General features: G+C 36.3%; 1 protein-coding gene across 1 annotated transcript; it reads left to right on the top strand.

The window, feature by feature from the left end:
- The first annotated feature begins 399 nt into the window (after positions 1 to 399).
- LOC101897756 (T-box-containing protein TBX6L) lies at positions 400 to 2,504 on the top strand. The gene is made up of 2 exons (XM_005184866.4): positions 400 to 711; positions 1,019 to 2,504. Exons 1-2 carry the CDS (start codon positions 455 to 457, stop codon positions 2,187 to 2,189), a joined length of 1,428 nt encoding a protein of 475 aa, XP_005184923.1. The 5' UTR covers positions 400 to 454; the 3' UTR covers positions 2,190 to 2,504.
- Positions 2,505 to 19,059: the final 16,555 nt, after the last annotated feature.

Below are 19,059 nucleotides of genomic sequence, written 5' to 3'. Positions count from 1 at the left end.
ACATTGATTTTTCTTTTTGTATTGAAACAAAATAAAAATGGAGATCAAACATTTGGATGTTGGTACCATTGTTGGTGGGAAAGAGAAGAATAGATTAGCCATTCAAATGAGTGTGAAAGAGAGGGAGAGAGAAACAATGGAACTACTGTCCATATTGTAACAGGTAGAACAAGTTTGCCAACAAGTGCGTGTGTGTGGCTACCCACAGCACACACAAATACACAACATACCCACACAAATGCTCTCTTGACAACTCAAGTGCTGATCACGAATCTCAGAGAGTATGGCCCTTAAGAGATTTGTGTGATTTGTTTGGCAGAGAGTTAAGTAAACTGAGTTGTGCTGTTGAATCAGTTTGAGAGCAACCGTTGAAGAAGTAACAATTCACAGCGGAGAAGCAAAAATTAAATAATTTTTAACATAAAAATTAGTTCGTTTTTTTTCAAAACATAAAATGATTACCATGAACGAATTAGTGGATTTAAGAATGCAACAACAAATTGCCCAAGAGATTATCTATCGCCAACAGATAATGCAACGGATACCTGATCCATTTGCTGCGGCCATGATGCCCTCAATGCACTTGCCACCACACATGCTAATGCCTTCCCATCCCCCTCTTCCGGGGGTCGAGGCTAAGTTGGAGAACAAAGACTTGTGGCAGCAATTTCATAAAATCGGCACCGAAATGATCATCACCAAGACTGGAAGGTATGTATGCGCTTGAATATGCCGAATGTAGGGTATATGAAGAAAACAAACAAAAGAAGACAGGTGTGATGTCAATGTTATCAGTCATTCTGCCCCAACAAAGATAAAGTTGTCAAACAAAAGCTAAGGGGGGAGTGGGTGGTTGAAGCAACTATCAACACCCACCCACCCACCTTAGGCTTGAGGAAGATAAACATTGGGGTGTGATTGTGATATCCAACATGTCAATAGATAATACCCATCATCGTCTTTGTCACCATTTATAGACTTAAAGCTAATCATTTATTTTCTTTTCATTTTCTTGCAGACGTATGTTCCCCTCCATGCGTGTCTCCCTCAAGGGCTTGGAAGAAGAATCCCAATATTGTGTTCTTGTAGAAATGGTACCTGTCGGAGATTGTCGTTACAAATTCTCCGGTTCCCAGTGGGTACCAGCCGGTGGTGCTGAACCCCAATCACCACAGAGAATGTACCTGCATCCCGACAGTCCAGCCAGCGGCTCACATTGGCAAGCTCAGCCCATCCTCTTCAACAAAGTAAAGCTAACCAACAATACTCTGGACAACAACGGTCATGTGGTCTTGGCCAGCATGCACAAATATCAGCCACGTATCCATGTCATACGCACCAATGACCTATCCCAAATACCCTGGGCCCCGCAACAGGCTTTTGTTTTTCCCGAAACGGAATTTGTGGCCGTCACAGCATATCAAAACGATCGTATTACCAAGCTGAAAATCGACAACAATCCCTTTGCAAAAGGTTTTCGTGAAACCGGCCAATCGAAATGTAAAAGGAAAATGTCCCTCTCGCCAGCCCTGTCAGATGACCAGAATGCCAATAGCTCGTCACACACCGATGATGATCAATCGAGTATTGCCAGTAGCCAGGATTCACCACCGTCGGCCACGCATCACAATAAACGTTTCTGCAGTCGTGAGGAACCTTTGCCCTACATGGACTTGAATGGAGCCATGCGTTATGCCATGCAACAACAATCGGCTGCCACAGCTGCTGCCCTGATGAATGATTTTGCGCCGAGCTTCTTCCCACAAATGCCGTCGGTAGTGCAAGCCTCTCCAGCCTCCATGTATATGAGTCATGCCGCTTCGTATATGGATGCCATGGCAATGCAACAACGTCTACCTTTTGCGTATCAACAGCATTCCGCGCAATCGGATAATGAGGACAATTCCAGCCAGGTGGAACAGACCAACGAATTATATGTGGATGTAGTTAGTACCTCATCGGAGGATTATCACAACAACGCCACAACACCCTCAGCATCACCAGCCAGCAAATCATGTCAATCGCTGCCACAGACGCCAGCTTCAGTGATATCAGCCACCACCTCTCCCAAGAGATCGAATTCCTCCGATTCCTTGTTGTCCTGTGTTGGTGATATGCCAACTAAACGTTCCAGTTTCAGTATTTCTTCTATACTGGGAAGTAATACCAGAAATGTAGTGACTGTTTAAATCACTGACTTCTTGAGACATCCTGACCCACCACCTCCCTTTCCCCTTTCATCAATGAGCTTTAGGTGCATAATTTGATTGGATTTTTTTCGATTTTATTATTTAAATTAAATTTTATATGCTGAGCATGTTAGAAGTTAAGTTAATATTTCCCAGCAAATCGAGTGTAGATTAGGTTTTTTATACCTATTTGTATATGTATGTGTATTATAGTTTTAGGACAAAAAAGTAATAATAATTTATTTTATATTTAATTTTAATAATTTTATACGAAAAGAATTAAATCTACTTGAAAATACAAAATATAATACTCAATGACTTTTCATTTCGTATGATGGCATCGCTCTTTTTAGAGAACATTTTATTTTAAGCAATTGCGCATTAAGTCGTAACTGCCGCTTAGATTTGTAGATATTGGTTCAGATTTGAGAAGTTGAATCCTTGTTTCTACTTGCAATGAAGTCGTGGACTTTGGGAGATTTGAAATGTACAACATGGTGTAGGTATTTTAATGAACGTGGACATAATTCGCAAAATGTTCTTGTCAACGAATCGGAAACAGCTCCCAAAATTTGTCAAATCAATATTCATATTTCAATGCTTAAGCTATATACTACTAGCAAAAAAAGCTTTCCTTTGTTGTATGTCAATATGACTTCAAATTCTCTTCTCATATTGCGTACATGACTTTGTTTAACTTCTCAAAAACGTGTTTTTATTGAAATCCGTTCTCAAAACCTAGGGTTTTAGTTACGATATTAAGAGTTTTTAAGCTCCATTACCAAGAATTTTCCTACAGCATGCCAGTTCATTGTCACCTTTTCTCCATCTTTTCTTCATGTACATTTAAAGGTAGAAAAACTGCACCTTTAAAGGAGAAACACTCCAAAACTATATTTAATCCATCCGAGAAGCCAGGTCCAAAATTTTGTAATTTCATGTAAAAGAAAATCTGTTATTATACCCTACAACACTATGTGTTGGGGGTATTATAAGTTTGATTGGGCCAAGAATTATGTAACACCTCGAAATATTGGTTTCCCACATAGGAAAGTATATATGGATCTTCATGTCTCGCCGAGCTGGGTCGATCTAGCAATGTATGTTCGTGTTAATTTGTAATCACTCTACAGGTCGCAATTATGGACTGATCTTCACGAAATTTAGAATGTAGGTGGGGCTACAACTAGAATAAAACCCTATTGCATTGGAGATGATCGCATAATATTTAGAGGTTGAAATGGACCAAAAACTGAAAAATTTTCTGATTTTGCAGTTGCTCTACAGGCCGCAATTATAGACCAATCGAAGCGGAAGGTAGCATGGGACTAGAGCTTAGGGCTGGGCAGAAGCCTGCCAATTTGGATGGTCATCAGATAATATTTAGTGGGTGAAATAGACCATAACATTTGTGTTAAATAAAAGTCAAATTTTCCATTAAACCGCGAATATTTGTAATCCCGGCGAAATCACATATAGATAAACAGGCCAATCCAGACCGTTACGTAGATGCCGATAGTAAATATATCGGATATATATAGCGAAATATATACAATGTGTATACACAAAGGAAGGGGATGTTAGCTAGAATACTTATATCTCAAGAATGGCTGCACAGATTTTGACAAATTTTGACGGAGGGCATAAAAGAATAAAATCTTAGAAAATCTCATAAAAAAGTGGCCAATAATGATGTTAATATAGATTTTGTAGTATTTTGTGCCATTTTTTATATTTTTTATCGCATGCGATTTTTTCAATTTGACTTATAATATTGAAAATGTTCCTGATTTTGCAGCTGTTATAAAGGTAGGGTAAATCTTTCAACATTCTGAGTGAAATCTTTCAATTGCAGAAAAATAAAGTTGTTCAGATTCCAAATTTTGTTTAGTTTTCGAAATAATAAACAACAATTGAATTTATTTTTATTAAATTGGCAAAATTTGCAATTTTACTAAAATAGTAGTTTTTTGCCAGTAGTCGGCACCATTTTCCAATGCTCGGCATGTCTATTTGCCAGTAGTCGGCAAATAGTATTTCAGTAAAAAAATATTATTTTGTATTTTTTTTATTTCTAATAGTATAAAAAAATTCTATATTACTAATTCATAGTTCAATTAATTAATTTCGTTTTTAAATAGTGTTTTATTTAATTATCATTCTAAACAAAATATAGGTAGAAAATCAAGTATAGTAAGGTTACCTTCAGTAACGTATGGATTTTCAATTAAAATAAAAATGAGATTAAATAAAAAAGAAAAAAGTATCTTTCTTATATTTGGAATTTGCGAATTGATCTCTTTCCTTTCTTCAAAAAGGGCCACCGCTATCTAAAACGTCAAAGAGCTGATTTAAAAAATCTACTTAATTTAGAAAAGTTGGTCAAAAAGCACAAATAAAACAAGTAAGCAAAGGCTACAGTCGAGCGGGGCCGACCGTTGAATACCCTACAACACTATAATAAACAATACAGTTTATATAGGCGAGATACTCGAAAGAATTCCACAAGATATTGTGACAAATAATAAAAGAAAACCATCAGGTTTCGTTCTCTAATTTTCGAATAATAGCAACTTAAACTAATTAGCTCATTTCCAATTTATTGGTAGATGTTGCACGTAAATGGTCTTCCTAGATCTGGAACCAATATTTCCCAAAGACCTATAATCTCTCAGAAGTGGCAAAAGATTAACATTTATTATTGGTTTTTGACTGAAACGCATCTATATGAGATACAGACGTTTGACTATATTCCTTAACGAAACGTCTTTCCTGTATTTGTGATTTCTCCAAAAAGTCACTGGAATGGACATTTTCGTATTTTGTCTACAAAAGTTGCAAACTATTCACACATTGAATATTTTTGGATGGCCATCCAAAACTGCTTGGCTTTTGCAATGTCCGGTAACCCCCATTTAAATGTGCGTGAGGATCGGGCGATAATTACGACCTGCTGACAATTTTGCACTTTTTGGTCCATTTCAACCCCTAAATATATGGCGATTATCTCCAAAAAAGTAGGCATCTATTCTGACCCTCATCTTTTCCCCATGCAAAATTTCGTAAGGATCGGGCCATAAATGAGATCTGTTTATGATATCCTAATATCCTAACTACTTACTTTTGTTAGCTGTAGAAATATTACCAAATGTTTAATTCAAAATGAAAATATGACAAATTGAAAAAATATGAGAAAATGTTACAAAATTAATATTTTCATCTTTAGAGAGATATTTTATGCGATTTTTTTAAACGTTTTTTCTTTCCTGCCAATAGGCCATTTTAAATTAATGAGAACTGTCGAAATCAGTTCAGCCGTTCTCGACATATAAGAGATCTTTCAAGCATATCTTCTTTGATAGACATATATATCGCACATATTTTGCTATATATCCGATTTGTTGGATGTTAACATCAATGTAAAGATCAGAAGTAACCTTGTCATGGCTTTGTGATTTCGCCGGGATTTAAAATATTCGCGGTTTCATGAAAAATGTTGAATTTTTTCAACACAAAAGATATGGTCTATTTTACCCGCTAAATATTATCCGATGACCACCCAAATTGGTAGGCTTCTTCCCCGCCCTAAACTCTAGCTACATGCGAAATTCCGCTTCGATTGGTCTATAATTGCGACCTGTATAGCTACTGCAAAATCCGACATTTTTTCAGTATTTGGTCCATTTCAACCCCTAAACATTTGGCGATCATCTCCAAAAGAAATAGGTTTCTATTCTGACCCTAACCCCACCTTCGTGCAAAATTTCGTAAGGATCGGGCCATAATTGCGACCTGTAGCGTGATTACAAATTAACATGGACAGACGGACGGACGGACATACATAGCTAGATCGACTCAGCTCGGCGAGCTAGGAAGATGCATATATACTTTCCTATATGGGAAACCAATATTTCAAGGTGTTACATAATTTTTGGGCCAATCAAACTTATAATACCCCCAACACATAGTGTTGTAGGGTATAATAATCTAAAAACTACTCAAATAAAAAAATAGTTTTGAGTCGGCAGTTGCTTTTATTTGTGCTTTTTGACCAACTTTTCTAAATTAAGTAGGTTTTTTAAATCAGCTATTTGACGTTTTAGATAGCGGTGGTATTTTTGAAAAAAAAAAAAGATCAATTCACAAATATAAGAAAGGTACTTTTTTCTTTTTTTATTTAATCTCATTTTTATTTTAATTGAAAACCTATACGTTACTGAAGGTAACTATACTATTCTTGATTTTCTACTTATATTTGGTTTAGAATGATAATTAAATAAAACACTATTTAAAAATGAAATTAATTTCAAATTCTGGATTAAATTGTGAATTAGTAATATAACATTGTTTTATACTATTTGAAATAAAAAAATATACAAAATAATATTTTTTTACTGAAATACCATATACCGACTACTGGCTAATAGACATGCCGAGCATTGTTGTTTATTTTTCGAAAACTAAACAAAATTTAGAATCTGAACAACTTTATTTTTCTGTAATTGAAAGATTTCACTCAGAATGTTGAAAGATTGAAAAAAAATTTACCTTATAAGTTAATTTTTTATATATTTACAATAATTAAGTGTGTAAAAATTCACCTTCAACATTTTCTGGTAAAATGGTTAATTTTTTGTGATTTTCTGTGATTAGATCTCAAGTAGAAAAAATGAAGTTTTCCATGTGAAATATGCAAAAAATGCTATCTGAGTCCACACCCTTATAGCATTCATATTCATACTAATGCAAAATGATGTGAATGCCATGCAATTAAAATTTTACTTTTTATACCCTACACCACAAGGTGGTCAGGTGCATTTGTTTGACCCATAGTTCCTTTTGATGATCTGAATAGTATCACATTCTGAGTCGATTTATGCATGTCCGTCTGTCTGTCCGTCCGTCGGTCTGTCTGTCTGTCCGTCCGTCTATCCATGTATTTTTATGAACAAAGTACAGTTCGTATTTATTACCCGATCCAGATGAAATTTTGCACAAATCATTTGTTTGGCCCAAGGACGAACTCTTTTGATATAATCGGTAAAATTTTAATCGGTAAAAATTTAGATATAGCTCCCATATATATCTTCGTCCGATTTGCCTTTTTTTGTGCACCAAACGTGTAATATCGGCCCGAATAGTATGGAATTTTGCACATACAACCAAATTAGGCCTAAAAATATGTATGCCAAATTTTATCGAAATCGGTTCAGATATAGCTATATTTCCAATATATATTGTTCATCCGATTTGTTATTTAGTCCTCCGCAGCCGTAATATGCACTCTGTAACAACAATATTTGGGGAGATATATCAAATACAGCTCAGAAATTACCTTTACGATCGGTTCAGATTTGGATATAGCTCCCATATATAACTTCGTCCGATTTACCTTTTATTGTGCACCAAACGTCTAGTATTTGCCCAAACGGGATGAAATTTGGCACTTACGACCGAATTGAGTCTAGAAGCTAGTATGTCAGACTTGGTGAAGATCGGTTCAGATATAGCTATAGCTCCCATATACGTTGTTCATCCGATTTGTTATATATATACCCTACACCACAAAGTGGTCAGGGAATTATGTATTTGTGCATTTGTTTGGAACAGGCAAAAGGAAACGAGATAGACCCGTAGTCCCTTTTGATGATCTGCATAGAATCACTTTCTGAGTTGATTTATTCATGTCAGTCCGTCTGTCCGTCCGTCCGTCCGTCCGTCTGTCCATGTATTCTTGTGAACAAAATGCAGATCGCATTTATTATCCGATTTAGATGAAATTTTCCAAACAACATTTGTTTGGGCCAAGGACGAACCCTATTGAAATTGGAGATAATCGCTAAAAATTTAGATATAGCTCCCATATATATCTTCGTCCGATGTGCCTTTTATTGTGCAATAAACGTGTAATATCAGCCCGAAAAGTATAGAATTATGCACATACAACCAAATTAGGCTTGAAAATAAGTATGCCAAATTTGATCGAAATCGGTTCAGATATAGCTATAGCTCCCTATATATTGTTCATCCGATTTGTTATTTTTGTCCTCCGCAGCCGTAATATGCACTCTGTAACAACAATATTTGGGGAAATATATCAAATGCAGCTCAGAAATACCTGTGCTAAATTTTATTGAGTCTAGAAGCTAGTATGCCAAATTTGGTGAAGATCGGTTCAGATATAGCTATAGCTCCAATATATATTGTTCATCCAATTTGTTGTATTTGTTACCCACAGCCGTAATATGCACTCCGTAACAACGATATTCAGGAAAATATATCAAATACAGCTCAGAAATACCTTTGCTAAATTTTATCGAGATCTGTTCAGATTTGGATATAGCTCCCATATATAACTTTGTCCGATTTACATTTTATTGTGCACCAAACGTCTAATATTTGCCCAAATGGGATGGTAGTTGGCACATACGACCGAATTGAGTCTGGAAGGTAGTATGCCAAATTTGGTGAAGATCGGTTTTACCCACAGCCGTAATATGCACTCCGTATCAACGATATTCAGGAAAATATATTAAATACACCTCAGAAATATCTTTGCCAATTTTTATCAAGGTCGGTTCAGATTTGGTTATAGCTCCCATATATATCAAATGGGCAATACAAGTCCGAATTTAAAAGATACAAATGCTTCGGCATATTTAGTCCTTTGAACTTTAAATTACAATTGTAATCATAGTGTGTATGGTTCTAGCTCCGGTGGCGGAACACGTTTTGGTATAGCCCCTAATAACGGTACCTCTAGAAATTCCGTTTGTTGGTGATCTTTGCCACATTTTCCACGGATTTGTCTAATATTTGGTATTTGTATTTCATATTGGGTGACAAAATATTGAATATTTGGGTCTACGTTTTCCTATAGCGCACATATAACGATGCCCAGCGATATTCGGTATCTTTATAATCCTAGTCACATTTACCCACGAAATTGATTCAAATTTGGGATTTAAGAAGATTTGGCAGAAATATAAAATTGTCTATAGAGGTTCCGTTTTTTAACTTGTTTGGTCTTCTATCATGCTGCCTTCTCAGAACAAAGTTAATAATATTTCAATTAAAAATTTAACACAATGTTAACGATTCTACCAAATTTTCTGGATTCACCTTGTGGCTTCATATTCATATGAAATACCTAATATGTTCTTGGATTCTAAGAAACTGAAATTTTACAAAACCTGCCAGCAAAAGGCTTATATTGTTATTAGCAACTATTTAAAAATTCTTTCTCACAGGTGAGTTTTTTTTGGTATTTTTTATTTGGCTACAAATGTCCCTTTCGAAGAATCCCACATGTGAACCTGTGGACTCCAACAAAAAACCGAAAAAAAATTAAAATAATCATCTTTGAATGGAATCCAAGGTGATCAACCGCAACAACCTGTACACAGTAGTCAAAAATCGAACGGGATGGAAAAGAAAAAACCTACTGCTGCCGCATGCTGCTTAATGGTGATGGTGTTGTCTAAAACAAGCGATTGTTGCACCAAGATATCGTCGCTCAGTTAACTATGATCACGCTTATCAGCAGATCATAGAAAGCCGCATCTTAAACGATGGCGCCAAGTCAAATTGTACGACTTGGTAGGTACATACATACACCCATACATACACACGTACAGCCGACAGCAAGAAGTCCAGCTATTTATGTACCGATGTTTGTAGCTATGTTGCTACGTGTGTTATTGGCCACATTTCTTGTTGACTAAACACAGAGGCTTGCATTGGTGTTGTATACATACAGACATACCTAAAGAGAAGAAAACGAAAAAGAGAAAGAGAGTGAGAGTGAGAGCGGCCCACAAAGGAAAACCATGGTACATAGCTATGTAAAAAAGGTAATAAGGTAGCCTATCTAAAGAACATAACCAACAACAACAACAACAACATCAATTGATATGAAAAAAGTAAATAATCTAAGAAAACATAACAACAAAGCCTAGGTGATGAAAAAACATGGCTGTGGGCAGCAAAATGTAGCAACAAAATAAAAAAAGGAAAGGAAATGCCCTCAAGATGAAATGTTTCTTATCACTCGTTCGGTTCTCTACCTCTGCTTTGGTGTTTAACATCCTTGAGAACAGGGCATGACGGGGCCGAAATTGATGTTTTCACATTTGATAAGGAATCCGAAAACATCTCCAATGGAGTCCAAAATGAAACACATCTGCGCCCAGCGAAAGATTAAGGTCTTGTTTAAATTGTCAAAGGTAACACTGACTTATCGGACCGAGTGCAGGAACAAATAGCAAAAGCAACAAAGCAAACCGAAGAAATCAAACGACATTTAAGATGTTGTAACATTTTGCGGCTTGTTATATAGCGCTTGGCTCGATCTATCAAAAGATAAGGCAAGAGGGTTCGGAGACGCTCACAGTGATATTCGTAGTTGGTCTTACACAAATGTAACATTTTGTTGTTTGTCAAGCATTGATTTGTTGTCCCTTCCAACTGATACATAACGAAGATAGGCAGGAGATCGAGAGAGACGAGAGAGGGGCGCATAGAGATGAGATTTCAACACGGGTGGCATTTGAATTGCACCCGCGAACAACGGCGGCATTCATAACAGCCTGCCACAGAGGCCTTTCAAAGATCGTCTCAGACAGCAGCAACAATAGGTGAAGGCTTTTGTCGTAACAACTTGTTTCCTATTGTCAATGAACATCCAATGACAGTCTCCCTCTCCTCACTTCCTCACAACAACAACTAACATTAAATAAATGCCGCCACTTACCGGCTCACAAGTCTTGCTCTTGCTGCTGCAACAACAACAACAACATCCATTCCGTCCAATCGTTGTTGGTTCTCATCATTGATTTTGGGATTCCATTAAAATGTTGTTAAAGTGTTTATAAGCTCCACATTAATAACACTGCATATTCATGTTCTGCATTATGTTGCTGATGTTTGTTCCACAGCGACCGACCGACCGACCGACCGATCGACCAGTCGCGCCACATCAACAACATTAGCTTTTCAACAACAACAACAAGCCAAATTGCGACAACATCAACTGTAATGTCTACAACAATCACTATTGAATTGCAGTGATGACCAAACTTGGTTACGGCAAGGAAGAGATTTAGAGGGTGAGATAAAAAACCGCAACAAAGTCAAACGCCATTTTTAAATTTTTGTAAATTTTATTGAATGAAGGCAAAAAATCTCGGAAATAGCATCAAAATTTAGAATAAGTTTAGGTGATCGACATTTTGGTACTTTTTAGTGCCAACCAAAATACTCCAGACACAATAGTCCAACGGATTGGTATCCGGAGATTTTGGTGGCCATTGTGCGCTGGAAATGAAGCGAGGAACCTTATTTTGTAACCATTCTTGGGTGGAGCGTGCTGAGTGCGATGGTGCCGAGTCAAAATGATTGCGTGCACAAGCCTTTAATAAACCCTCCATAATATTTTCGCGCAATATTGGGCATTTATACTGATACGAGCGGAGAGCGACCATGGGCTGTTATGGCGGCCCACACCATCACCATGGCCGGCGCTTGAGTTCTGGTGGCCAACCGAAGGTTCACATTTTCAGCTGACCTCTTTGGCAAATAAACACGATTATTTTGTTTGTTTATAAACTGCCAGGCAACGAATGTTTCTCATTCGGCAGTGCACCCATTTCGGCCAAGCGAAGCAACTCTTTAGCTCTTTCAGTCTATTTTCTTTCTGTTGCGGTGTAAGTTCTTGCACTTTTTGGAATTTCAATGGCTTTACCCTTCTTCAATATTTGCCGAATGGAATATTGTGATATGTTCAGCTCACGAGCCATTTTTCGGCCACTTCGACGAGGGTTACGATCAAGTCGCTTCTTTACTTTTCGAACCATTTCTGCTGATGTTGCTGTTTTCTTCTATCCACGCTACCAGTATCACGGTAACGAGCGATGATACCAGACATTTAAATGCTAGAGTGCTCTTACGATAGCCACTTGTGGTTTTCCAGCCAAATATAAAGAAACCACACTATCTCGCTTGAATTCATCACGAATAACTTTTTTCTGGAAAATTCTCACCAAAATGCTTTTGTACGCTTTTAAAAAAAATTTTATTTCAATTTCTACCCTTATTTAAAGGAAATCAAGTTAAAAAGCAGTAAGTTCGGCCGGGCCGAACTTTGAATAACCTCCACCATGTGGAACAAATTTGGAAATTTTCAAAAAATAAAATCCTTAAAAAATTCTGTTAAAATTTTAAAAATACCGAATATAGCCTTTATATTGGGGTCTATACGACGTGGACCTACATAGGCTTTGTTTGTCATAAGCCATTACCATATTTAAATTCGAAACTTGAAATAAACGGTGAAGCTAAAATCATCAAAATATGGTATATAGGGAGGTACGAAGACCTGGACCAGCATAGAAAATTTTCTGTCACAGTCTGTAGCTTCCAATACGAACTTCAAATACGACAACTCAAACAATTTCGGTGGGTGTTGTACCTAAAATCGTCAAAATAGCGAATATAGGGAGGTACTGATGTATGGGGCTATACGAAGACCTGGACCTGTATAGACAATTTTCTGTCACTGACTGTAGTTCCCATTACGAACTCTAAATACGTAATTTGAAAAAATTCTGGTGAATAATGACGCTAAAATCATCAAAATACCAAATATTGGGAGATACTGTTGTATGGGGCCTATACGAAGACGTGGACCTGCACAGAGAATTTTCTGTCATAGGCTGTAGTATCGACTACGAACTTCAAATAACAAATTTGAAACAATTCCGTTAAATAATGTCGCTAAAATCATCAAAATACCGAATATCGGGAGGTACCGTTATATGGGGGCTATATGAAAACGTGGACCTACATGGCCCATTTACGAACTTAACCTGCCTAAAGGGAAAAATAAACATGTGTGCAACATTCTAGCCTTCTATCTCAATCCGTTCGAAAGATAGCGTGATTACAACAGACACACAGACAGACAGACGGACATCGCAAAATCGGCTTAGAATTTTACGCTGATCAAAAATATATACACTTTGTTGGGTCTGACATGAGTATTTTGAGGAGTTACAAACGGAATGACAGAGCTAATACACCCTCCATAGTATGGTGGAGGGTATAAAAAATAAAAAATGGCTAGCAGCATTCGCTACGGCCGATCTTTTAAAACCCTTAAAAAATTGTAATTAAAACACCCAAAAAACCTTAAATCTGTCGGTACAATCATAAGGGGGCTATACCAAAACGTGATCTTATATAGTCCATTTTCATTATCAAAAGTCCTGCAGACATAACATAAATCTGAGTAAAATTTCATCAGACAAGTGGAATTTAAAACTTATATACGCTCCCTAGATGCATAAGAGATGTTTTTTGTGTCATATGTCATCGGCTGCTTCTTTCGTAAAAGAACAAAGGATTTTAGAATTTATACGGCAAGAATTTACAAATTTTCATTAAAATACTGTTGTCATTTCTCTCTAAGGTCGCTCTCTTTTGCCGAGCTTTTGTGTTAAAAGGCGAGTTTAGGTAACAATTTGCAATAATTATTACAAATTTTTAGATAATCAAACAGAGCTCTTACCTCTTTTTAATCGCCAACAATTATCAATTGTGATCTCTACAAATGCAGTAATTTTAATCACAAGTTTTCCTAATCAAATCTTTAGCAAAAAAGTCCATCGGTCCAATTAAGGGTCGCCAAAGGACCAGAATTTTATTGGCTAAAAAGATGACTTAGTTTAAATTGCATTCACTTGGCGTGCCCAGGACACTGCCAACTCTTCTTCAACTCTTCAATGTGTCTACAATCATTAACATTTGTTAAGATAATCGCTTTCGATATTCACAAATGCCCCTCTGCTCCCCCCTCTCATTGCATTTGACAAATCCATTCCCAGTGCCCAGGTCGCCAAAAGGGGGAGACAATCCTTGTTCCCTCTTGGTTTGTAGATTAACAAATTTATTGAATTCTCATTGCGAAGGAAAAATGTTGTTGGCAAAGTGAAAACAACGAAGACGAGACACTACAACAACAAGACAATGGCAACATCATCGTCCTATTCAGCAGCATCAATAAAAGCCTCTTTTTTGAATGTCACAGCCATTCTGACCAAGCTGGCTGGCTGGTTGGCAGGCGGTACTTATTGGCCAAAGAGCAGCGAACATGAGAGAAAAGCCAACATCAAGTAGTGGAAAAGGTGATGATGATGCTGAAGTTGAATGGGAAGACACCATGAAACCCACGAAGAAGAAGAAGAAGCAGAATACCTCTTTGGCTCGACCACTCTTCGCTCCATTCGAGATCTACATGCTGTGATAACAAATGTTTGCAACATGTAAATCGCTGTGGATGCCGGGGAAAATGCTGTGTATCTGTGTGTCTGTTTGTGTGGTGGCGCTTAGCTGTACAATCACCGTGTGGCTATGGTTATGGGATAAATTAATGTCGATGCGGCTTAAATCAAAGCTTTCCTTTTGTTTTGTTCGATTTCCTAAACGGCAGCCACTAATTTCGTGTGTTTGGCGACAATTTTATCGTTAGTCTCACATTAAAATTATTTCGGTTTTTGTGACTTTCTTTTCAGTAGTGCCGCCGACACAACTAAATCGAACCGACACAAAAACAACAACACAAAGGAGAAATATATGTGAATACGGAAAAAAAAGATACCCAAAACGCCAGAGACAATGGCCATTCCAGGGGGGTCTTCAATATCGGTGATATTCTTGTCTCCAACGCTTTGACATACGGATATGGTTTTTGGTCGCCATGCTTTTCATTGTTGCTGTTGTTGTTGTTGGTGGTGGTGGCGCAGTTAGTCTGTTGCTGTTGTTTGCTATTTTGTTTTAAGCATTAATTGCTCTCCACTTTGACAGCTACAGTTTATGTGAGAATCAAAAATTGTTTAAATTTAAAGAAAATTTACTTTCGAACGTTTTTTTAATGTTTCAGGGTAAAAAATATATAATGGGAATATTTAGTTTTTTTAGTGTTTTCTATGAAGTTGGTGGGGAGGAGGAATTATTACACTCATAAGATTTTTTATTTGATCCGTTGGCCGATCCTATTTATGTGATTAAATGAGAAAACTAGGTGACCCGTAGTGGGATCCTCTAACTCATTTTTTTAAACCCAAAATTTTGATATAAACCAATAAGGAAAATTCTAAAGTCGGACGTGGCTGACTATATGATATCCTACATTGCTATACATATTTAGTAGAGCTCCCGTAATAAAAGAATTTATTTTAAGTAGATCATACCACTTATCATCATTTGGCTTTAGAGCAGTTATAGTTTGGTTTCAGTGGGAACTAATATATGGGAGGCCTATCCAATCTGAATCGATTTCCACTAAATTTGACGGATATATTTTAATCTTGTATACCAAATAACATTGCTATAGAGTACATGAGAAGGATTATATTAAAAAATTTATATCGGAGCCGAGTTCCACAAAATGGAAACGTACGTCCTGAAATTCACTCCATTTAGACTGATATTAGCCATTATTTAAACAATAAAGCTGAAATCGGATTAAGGATATATATGTTAGCTATAGCTTTAACTGAACCGATTTTCCCCAAATTTGATGTTCTTGCTTCTAGATTGAATTTGGTCGGTTGGTGCACATTTAACCCGAAATCGGTTGAAGATATATTTGGAGGCTATATCTAAATCTGAAACGATCATGATAAAATTTGACAGAGGTATTTCTCATATCTGGTGCCAAATATCATTGTTGTCGAATGGATATTACGAATTTGAGGGGCTTAGACACCAAATCGGATGAAACATATATATGAGAGCTATAGCTATATCTGAACCGATTTTCACCAAATTTGATGTACTTTTACTTCTAGACTGAATTCGGTTCGATGTGCCAAAATAAAGGTCAATTGGACAGATATTGGCCATTTGGTGCACAATTAACCCGAAATCGTTTGAAGATATATATAGGAGCTATATCCAAATCTTAACCGATATTGATAAAATTTGATAGAGGTATTTCGGAGCTCTATAAGATATCTGGCACTTAATATCATTGGTTTTGAATGGATATTACGAATGTGAGGGACATAAACAACAAAGCGGATGAAACCTATATATAGGAGCTATGGCAATATCTGAACTGATGAATTATTAACCCGAAATCGGTTGAAAATATATTTGGGAGCTATAACCAAATCTGAAACGATCTTGATAAAATTTGACAGAGGTATATCTCATAACTGGTGCCAAATATCATTGTTGTCAAATGGATGTTACGAATTTGAGGGATTTAAACATCATATCGGATGAAACATTATACAAGAGCTATAGATATATCTGAACCGATTTTCACCAAATTTGATGTACTTTTACTTCTAGACTGAATTCGGTTCGATGTGCCAAAATAACGGTCAATTGGACCGATATTGGCCATTTGGCGCAGAATTAACCTGAAATCGTTTGATTATATATGTGAGCTATATTCAAATCTTAATCGATCCTAATACACAAATACCCAGAGGTATTTCTGGGCTAAATCTGATATCTGGTACCAAATATCATTATTGCGGAGTGCATATTACGAATGTGAGAGACTTAAAGACCAAATTGGATGAAACCTATATATAGGAACTATAGCTATACTGAACCCATTTTCCCCAAATTTTATGTACTTGCTGCTAGACTGAATTCGGTTAGATGTGCCAAAATTCCGGTCATTTGGACTGATATTGGCCATTTGGTGCATAATTAACCCGAAATCGGCTGAAGATGTATATGGGAGCTATATTCAAATCTTAACCGATATTGATAAAATTTGATAGAGGTATTTCTGGTGATAGAGGTATTTCTGATGCCTATTTCGGATTTTATAAATGTTTTGATTATTTAAAACTTTGACCCTTTGTGGGGTAGGTACCAGAAGGAATGGTCCGATCTTTACCGTCTTTATATATGTGATGTGTGAAATTTGAAGACAATCTGACTCTTACATAACATTTTATAAGAGTTATAATTTTTAAAAAATATTAACCCTTAGTGGGAGAGGCACTTGATAAATTGGACCAATATTATCCATTTTTGCACCTGACCTAGCACTGGCGCAAATATTTGCAAAGTTATAGCAAAATTATTATTGCTTCCCTTTCTGTGCAGAAAAAAGTATTTTTTTTTTTGAAAATTTTGACCTTTGTGGGGTAGGTACTAGAAGAGTGGACCGATATACTCCATCTTATCACCAGACCTTGGGCTAATAAAATTATTGGGATGTGCGAAATTTGAAGACAATCGGACTCTTACATCACAATTTATAAGAGGGGGAGGTACTTGATAGAGTGAACCGATATTGTCCATTTTCGCTCCTGACCTAGCACTGATTCACCGATATTGTCCATTTTCACACCTGACCTAGGATGGATTTGTAAAGTTGGATTTGCAAAGTTGGAGCAAAATCGGATTATCGTTTCTCTTTCCGTGCAGAAAATATATTTTTTGAAAATTTCGACATTTTGTGGAGGAGGAGTAGACCGATATTGCCCATCTTCGAACTCGATCTAAGCTTGACAAAAATATTACGATGAACCAAGTTTGGATCAAATCGGATACTTCCTTCGAGAGTTATCGTGCGCACCAGCCAGCCAGACAGTCGGACGGACATCGCTAGATCGACTCCAAATGTTCTGAAACGGATTTGGTCCAAAGAGACCTAGAGTCTAAAACTGTTATTTTGACTAGGCACGTTTTGACCGCATGAAATGTTATATACCCTCTCTAGCCATATGGCTGAGGGTATAAAAAGGATCTAAAAGATCCCTTTGTTGACTCGCTTGAGGGTTAACATTTTGTACTAAAATATTCCTCGATTTTAACTGCAGTATTGCCGAAGACACTATATACCTAAAATTCACGGGTTCCGAGGAATCCTAATCTGAAAATTTCAAAAAAAAAAAAAATAAATCTATATATATAAATGTAAGTTGTGTTAGTTACTACGCTTATAACTTAAGAACAGCTGGACTGATTTTAACGATTCACACAAATTCGGAGTTGTCTCCTCTCCGAAAAGGATAATATCCAGAAAAATCGCGTAAAAAAGTGATATATTAACATTTTCATTTTGACTTTTCAAATGTACAATAGTAATGTTTTATTTTGTATGATTTTTTTCCATTTTGACTTACTTTTTTCTAATGTACATTTGTGGTGTTTTTTATATTTTATTTTTGAATTCAAATATTAATACCAATTTATTTAATCGACTTGATTTCTTGAGAATTGAAATTGATGGCGGGTTACATGGAAGCGTAGTACCGAATTATGTGGTGGCGAAACGGAATAGATGATATCGAAATAATTTAACGCGGTCACACCAAAAGAAAGATAATTATTAATTAAAAAATAATTACTTTGTCAAAATAGCTAAAAAAAATCACGGAAAAGAGATCTCATTGCAAAAATTCTCAAATCGGGAAAAAATCGAAAAAATTTTCAGTGGAATCGAATTTTAAAATGATAGTAATGGTCTTTAAACATTTGCTGTAATAAATCAGCAAACAGGTTGAAGATTTTTTTCAATTTGTTATTCTTCTTTTGTCATTTTTTTCAATTTGTATTATCATATTGAATTCAGTGGATTTTTTGTGAACAAAATAAAGAATAATTTTCACTATATACAATTTTTCACCAAAAAAAATGAAATAAGTGCGAAATACGATGTTAACTGACATCTAATTTTCGATTACAGGGCCGACATCGTGGTTCAGATGGAAGATGCGAACACATTTAAACAACCAAAAATGACAGAAAAAGCCAAATGGAGCTCATTTCAAAGCGTGGACCTACTTCTTTCATGTAACAATAATCCGTCCAATGCAAAATTCTTTGGGAGTACAATCAG

This window comes from Musca domestica, unplaced genomic scaffold (assembly GCF_030504385.1).
Source record: "Musca domestica strain aabys unplaced genomic scaffold, Musca_domestica.polishedcontigs.V.1.1 9, whole genome shotgun sequence".
Taxonomy (NCBI): Eukaryota; Metazoa; Arthropoda; class Insecta; order Diptera; family Muscidae; genus Musca; species Musca domestica.
This window is presented reverse-complemented; position numbering and strand designations above follow the sequence as displayed.

Bases quoted from the DNA above. Each gene is read 5' to 3' on its own strand.
- LOC101897756 (XM_005184866.4), top strand. From the start codon at position 455: ATGATTACCATGAACGAATTAGTGGATTTAAGAATGCAACAACAAATT. The intron at 712-1,018 runs GTATGTATGCGC...ATTTTCTTGCAG, and splicing joins ATCATCACCAAGACTGGAAG to ACGTATGTTCCCCTCCATGC.